The 7,220-nt window shown below is 40.6% G+C and overlaps 1 protein-coding gene and 1 pseudogene across 5 annotated transcripts in view; one reads left to right on the plus strand and one right to left on the minus strand.

Moving 5' to 3' along the window:
• Nucleotides 1-7,220, minus strand: part of LOC102879468 (radial spoke head 10 homolog B) — a 34,716-nt gene that overhangs the window by 1,131 nt on the left and 26,365 nt on the right. For 4 of the 5 annotated variants that reach the window (XM_015585159.2, XM_015585161.2, XM_025043104.1 and 1 more), the window contains exons 18-19: nucleotides 6,641-6,734; nucleotides 89-287 (exon numbers count right to left, since the gene is read on the minus strand). In XM_015585159.2, the coding sequence (XP_015440645.1) occupies nucleotides 89-287; nucleotides 6,641-6,734 (293 nt within the window). Of the gene's footprint in view, nucleotides 1-88; nucleotides 288-4,177; nucleotides 4,322-5,861; nucleotides 5,961-6,640; nucleotides 6,735-7,220 lie in introns of those variants that run through there. The other variant, XM_025043105.1, reaches the window with a different exon arrangement.
• Nucleotides 4,728-4,846, plus strand: LOC112475349 (annotated as a pseudogene).

Below are 7,220 nucleotides of genomic sequence, written 5' to 3' on the forward strand. Positions count from 1 at the left end.
AGAGAGAGGGAGCGAGAGGGAGCGAGAGAGGCTGAGAGGCTGAGAGCCCGGGTGGGAGGGAAGGAGCTGAGAGGTGTCACAAAGGTACTTGGCTTCCAGCTCGTCATCCTCCATTTGCCTCTGCTTGGCCAGGGCTGCGTGCAGCAGCCTCTGTTCCTCCACTTTCTCCTTGAGAACTTCTTCGTGCTTGTGCGCTTGGAACAGCGTGTTCATGAAGAAGACGCACACGTTGCCGAGCCACGTGCCGAGCTTGTCCTTCTCTTCATCCTTGGGTTTTTCTTTTTTCTCTGGAAGAAAGTTTCATTAAGGTGAGCCTGCACCCAATTCAGCAGTAACTTGGGAGCCTTTTTTCCGCGTTCTGGTTCTGCCCGTTCGCCTGGCGGTGCCCGTCCCCGTACGATGGGGCGATGCGTCCGTCCCCTCAGGCTTGCCAGGGTTCAGGAGGTGCGGCCTGCTTCGGCTGACCGCCTGGAGCAAGGGGACAGCAGGCCTCAGCTGTGGCTGCAGCATTTCCTGCAGCCTCCTGGGACCTACCTATACTTTTTTTCTAAATCGCTTAAGTATTTTGGTTTTCTCACATTTTAGAAAGTTTGCAACAATTTTCATGTTTGAGGGGGGGAACTTGGTTTTTGCATACATTGTCTTTAAAGGCAGTTTTCATAAAGAAAATAATAAAAGAGGATTTTAACTCTGACTCAAACAAGGTGAGTACTTTCCATCGCATCCTGTCTGCGATCTGAGACCATGCGGGTTTGGTAGCGGTTGGTGGTCTGTCTCTGTCCGCTCATATGTCAGCTCTCATGGTGACACCTTGTCACAAAATATGGTCATGTGCACGGTTTCCGGTTTCTCGGGGGAACCTCGAGAGGTGGAAGGACCTACAGCAGTGCTGCCTCCACCTTCCCAGAATCCCGCCCTGGGTGGTTTTCATGTCTCTGGGGGGAAACAGCCGGTCTATTATCATTTTTAACCTCTATCAAGGTTTTATTTATTGGTTATGCTAATGTTAAATGAACAAAGCTTTATGCTTGAGAATTTTTTTAAAATATAAGAATAATTCTTAGTGTTTCTTTAAACTTTTTAAAGAACTTGCTCATAAAAATTAAATTTGGGGAAGTAATTTTGACAGTTTTTCTCCCATGATTATTCAGGTTTTCTATTCTCTTGAGTCTACTTTTATTAATATCTTCCTAGAAAACCAATTAAAATTTTTTTCAAATTTATTAGCTTGGAGGTATATGCAGCATTCTTCTACCATGCTTAGAAAACGCTTATCTGGTTACTTTTTCCTCCTTAGTTAGTATGTGTGTTTATCACTTTTATTCCGACTGTACTAGGCGGAGGATATCTATTTTCTTTTTTTACTTACGGAACCAGGAAGATCAGTTTTAGTATTTCTCATATAATTTGTGAGTTTGTTTTTTTTTAATTAATGCCTTCTTCCTGCTCTCCTTGTATTTTTTTTATTCCTGCCCTTCTATCCTTTTGGACGGAATGTTTGGGTTACCATATTTTCTTATTTAATAGTGAAAACATTGAATACTATAAATTTTCTCTGGTTATCATTCTGACCATGTCTCATAGGTAATGTTTAATTTCCTAAGTCGTCTCGGAAATGCAATGTGTTTTTCTCTAAGAATTATTTAGAAGAATAGAGGACTTCGTTTTTGGTGGGGCTTTTTGTTGTTGTTTTTGCTTTTAATTTCCAAGTAGTTGGATGCTGTTTCACTTTTCAAATCAACATACCTGGTTCTAATTTAAAAGACAATGAGGCATTGGGCAATGCTGACCAGGAGAAGGGGATGAGGCTGGAAGCCGGTGTGGACAGCGGTATAGACAGCGGTGTGGACAGCGGTGTGGGCAGAGGTGTGGACAGCGTTGTGGACAGCGCCAGGAATCAGCTGGGAGCTAAGGAAATGGAGTCTGCAGGTGGGATGCTAGAGGGATGTCACTAGGAGAAGATTAATATTAAAAGGAATATGAGGGCTTGAGTAAGGGTTTATTTGTTGTTTTAACTTGAGCATCTTAAAAAAAAACAAAGAGAATGAGACTCTGAAAGAGAACTTGACTGTGTAAGGATATAGTCAACAGTAACAGGCTTGGAAGGTGGACATGTGGTGCCCAGGGGGACGTCCAGCTGTCCTGATCGACTGATTCAACTCAGTAAGATCATGCCTTGAAAGTGAACTCTGAGAAGTGTCACCACGATGGTGACATAGGTCATTCCTAGCTTCACTCCCCCTCATAAGAAGAACCAACAACTCTGCACGGACAAGACACCGCCGTGTGAATCCTAGGAGCCGTCTGCACCGCAGAGGGCGAGACACAGCTCAGCGGGAGGGGAGGAGGAGCCGCCACGCACTGACCACACTGCCCCTCTCTGTACTGGCACAGGTCTGCCTTGAGCCTGTACTTCCAGGAGGAAAAGAGCCCATGGTGGACATTGTGGGTCACTTCTTGGGAACCTCCACTCCAGCTTCATCCCACGAGAATGCTAAAGGGAGTTCTTTGGGTAGAAGTAAAAGGCTGCTAATGATCTTTCTAAAAACATGAGAAGGTAGCGCAAAACTCACTGGTAATGGTTATACACAGTCAAAGCTGGATCTCATCCCACGAGAATGCTAAAGGGAGCTCTTTGGGTAGAAGTAAAAGGCTGCTAAAAACATGGTCTTTCTAAAAACATGAGAAGGTAGCGCAAAGCTCACTGGTAATGGTTATACACAGTCAAAGCTGGATTCTGTAATACGGTAATGGCAGTGCATAATTCACTTTAAAAAGCACAGGAAGATAAGAAACAAGGAAAAATGGATGTCCAAAACAGCCAGAAAACAGTTAACAAAATGGCAGCTGTACGTCCTTACCTGGCAGTAATTACTTTAAATGTAAAAGGATTAAGTTTTCCAATCAGAAGACACAATGGCAGAATGGAAAAAAAGACAAGACCCAATAATGTGCTACCTATAATAACTCGCTTTAGCCTTAAAGGCACACACAGATTGGGAGTGACGTTACAAGTGAACGGTAACCCCAGAGAAGCAAGGTAGCTCTACTTACGTCAGACAAAATCCTTTAAACTGAAAATAGTGAAAAGAGAGAGGAAGGTCACAATCATAAAGGGTTCAGTCCATCAAGATGTAACAATTGTAAATATTTAGGCACCCAACACCGGAGCACCTGTACGTATAAAGCAAAAACTTACAGAGCAAAAAGAAATAACAATAATGGTCGAAGACCCCACTCTCAACAAGGACTGGATCATCTAGACAATAAGGAAACAGCAGATCTGATCATCGCTTAGACCAAATGGGCCTGACAGACACATGGAGAGCATTTTGTCTGACAGCAGATTATACACTCTTCGCCAGCGGACATGAAATGTTTCCTGGGATAGACCACGTCAGACCGCAAAACAAGTCTTAGCAAATGTAATAGAAAAGATTAACAAAACTAAGTTTGTTCTTCGAAAGAAAAAATTGATAAACTTTTAGGTAGACTAAGCACAGGAAAAAGAGGACCCAAATCAACAGAATTATAAATGAAAATGGAAACATAAACTGACAACAGACATACAATGGATCAGAAGAGGCTACTATGAGCAACTATATGCCAACAACCCGGAAAACCTGGAATAAATGTAAAAGTTCTTAGTAACATACAATCTACCAAGACTGAAGCAGGAAGAAATAGAAAATCAGAACGGACCGATTACCAGTAAGGAGACTGAGTCAGGAATCAAAAATCTAACAGATATGCCCAGGACCCAGTGGCTTCATGGGTGAATTTTACCAAACGTTTAAAGAATTAAAATGCTAGCCCTTCTCAAACGCTTCCAAAAAAGCAAAAAAGAGGGAACACTCAAACTCATTTTACAGAGTCGGCATCACACTGATAGAAATGGCAGACAAAGACACTACCACAACAAAAAACTGCAGGCTAACATCGCTGATGAATACAGGCGCAAAAATTCTCAATAACATACTAGCAAACCGAATTCAGCACACGATCAAGTGGGATTTTTCCCTGGGAAGCAAGGGTGGTTGAGCACATGCAAATCAATCAGTTTGACACATCACATTAATAGAACGAAAGGAAGGATCACATCTCAATACAGAAAAAAAGCATGTGACAAAATTCAGCATCTGGTCATGATCAGATCTCAAGTATAGAAGGAACATACCTCAACGTAACAAAGGCCATATAAGGCAGTCCCACAGCTAACGTCATACTCCATGGCGGAAGACTGGAAGTTTTTCCTCTAAGATTAGGGACAACAGAAGGGTACCCACGCTCACCACTCCTCTTCAGCATAGCACCGGAAGTTCTAGCCAGAGTAGTTAGGCAAGAAAAAGAAAAGGCCTCAGAATTGGGAAATAATATGTAAAATTGTCTTTGTAGATATGACATGATTTCATGTGTACAGAATCCTACGATTCCACCAAAAAGCTGATAGAGCTAATGAATGAATTCAGTAAAGTTGCAGGATACAAAAATCAGTAACATTCTATACACTTAACAAATTATCTGAAAATGATCTCATTTACAATACCATTAAAACAAATAACATAGGAATAAATTTAACCAAGGAGGTGAAATATCTCTACTCTGAATACTAGAAGTCAATGATGAAAGAAATTAAATGGAAAGGTATCTCATGTTTATGAATTGGAAGAATTAATGTTAAAATGTCAATACAAATCCAGTGGAATCCCTAACGAGATTCCAATAGTATCTATGGCCATGCCACCCTGAACATGCCCGATCCCGTCTGATCTCGGAAGCTAAGCAGGGTCGGGTCTGGTTAGTACTTAGATAGGAGACCACCAAGGAAGACCAGGTGCTGTAGGCATAAAAAAATTTTTTAAAAAAAAGGGATTGTAAGATGACAAGGTCCTTGTAATCTGTGAGGTCAACCAACGGTTGCCTTGCCTAAAAAAAAAAAAAAAAACCAATGGCATTTTTTATGGAACTAGAAAAAAACAATTCTAAAGTTTATATGGAGCCACAAAAGACCCAAAATAGCCAGAGCAATCCTAAATCCAAAGTATCACACTTCTTGATTTTCAGCTGTGTTGTAGAGAACAGAATCGAGAGCCCAGAAATAAACCCATGTGTATACAGTCAGCTAATATTTGACTAGGGAGCCAAGACTACTCTGTGGAGAAAAGACAATCTTTTTAATAAATGGCACTGGGAAAATTGGATATTCACATGTAAAAGAATGAAATTGGACCCCATCTTACACCGCTCACAAAAAATTATCTTGAAATAGTTTAAAGATTTAAACATAATACTGAAAACCATAGAAGTCCTAGAAGAAAACATAGGAATAAAAAGCTCCTTTACATGGGTCTTGGTGACGATATTTTGGATATGACACCTAAAGTACAAGCAACAAAATCAAAAACAGTTGAGACTTCATCAAACTCAAGAGCTTCCACATGGCAAAAGCAAGCAACAAAATGGAAAGACAACCTATGGAATAGGAAAAAGTATCTTCAAACCATGTATCTGATAAGGGTTTAATATCTAAAATATATTTTCATACAACTCAATAGAAAAAAATCCAATTAAAAAAATGGGCAAAAGATCCCAATAGACATTTTTCCAAAGAAGATATACAGATGGTCAACAGGTACATGAAAAAATGCTGAGCATCACTAATCACTAGGGAAATGCAAATCAAAACCACACTGCAGTATCACCTCATGCCTGTCAGAATGTCTGTCCTCAGAAAGACGAGAACAAATGCTGGTGACAATGAGGAGAAAAGTCTACCCTGGCACGCTGCCAGTGGGAACGTAAATTAGTGCGGCCACAATGGAAAACATGGAGGGTCCTCGAAAATTAAAAAACAGAATTACCACGTGATCCAGCTATCCCACTGCTGGGTATTCATCCAGAGAAAATGGAAAGACAATGTCGAAGAGATGTCTGCACCCCTCCGGTCAGAGCTGCATTACCTACAGTAGCCAAGACATGGAGACAGCCTCAGGTCCATCCACGTGTGAATGGTTAAGGAGTCGTGTTAAGTACATACAGTAGAATTCTGCCATAAAAGAGGAGGAAACCCTGCCATTGGCAACAACATGGACAGACGAGGGCATTATGCTAAGTAAGTAAGTCAGAGAAAGACAGTTACTATATCGTCTTATTTAGATGTGGAACCTTAAAAAATTCAAAAAGAAATCAGATTTGTGGTTATAAGAGGCAGGGGATGGACGAAAGGTACCATCTTATTTATAAGATCAGGAAGGACTGGGGATGGATGGAATGTACAGCACGACTATCCTTTGAAGGCTGTGTGGTTTCTATGAAAGGTGTTACGAGGACATCCTAAGTCGCCATCACACAGCAGTCATTTCATGATGTATGTAAGTCAGATCACTGTGCTGCCCATCTTCAACTTACACAGCACTGGAAGTCACTTATAGCAGTAAAACTGGGAAAATGCCCAAAAAGCAAACCTACCTCAGTAAGGTCATACCTTGAAAGTGAATTCTGTCAAGCCAGGAGGCAGAATCGAAAGCAGCAGCCTAATTATATGTATATTTTTAAAAAGATGGTTGTACATTTTTATAAACTTTGTCACTTATAGGCAACAGTTTGTAAAAATTAAAAGTCTTACAATTAAAATATTCACCTTTTTGTGATAAAAAAAAGGTCAGCCCCTTTCCTGAAGATTTAAAATTCATTTTGGCGATTCCTTCATCACTTAGCGACTTGCTGACCTGGGCCTTTTATGTTTAAAAAAAAAAAAAAAGCAAAACATTATTTATGCATCATTAGGGACTAAAACTAATTTTATATAAGTAATTAGAAAACTGTTAATGAGGCCATTTTCTTTAAGCTCATTTGACTTTTTAAACTGCATAAATATTGATATTTTTGCCATTAAGTTAATAAATAACAGTTATCTCTGCTGAAAGACTGCCCCCAAGAAACCAAAGATTGGAGAAAGTATTATTTACTTACATTCATATATTAATGGCTTTAATTACCGTATATAAGCTGTTCACTCCCACATATGTCCCCAGCTAGATCTCACCTTTCAACTCCAGGCTTGCGTATCCAGCCGTGCCACTTGCTGTCACCACTGGTATGTCTCATCAGGCACCTTAAGCCTAACATGTCCCAAACCAGCGCTTACTTTTGCCCCAGTCTTCCCTTTCGTAGTGAAGGGTAATACTGTTCTAGTTCAGGCCAAAAATTTGGCATTGTCT

The sequence above is a fragment of the Pteropus alecto genome, unplaced genomic scaffold, assembly GCF_000325575.1.
Source record: "Pteropus alecto unplaced genomic scaffold, ASM32557v1 scaffold40, whole genome shotgun sequence".
NCBI classification, from domain to species: domain Eukaryota; kingdom Metazoa; phylum Chordata; class Mammalia; order Chiroptera; family Pteropodidae; genus Pteropus; species Pteropus alecto.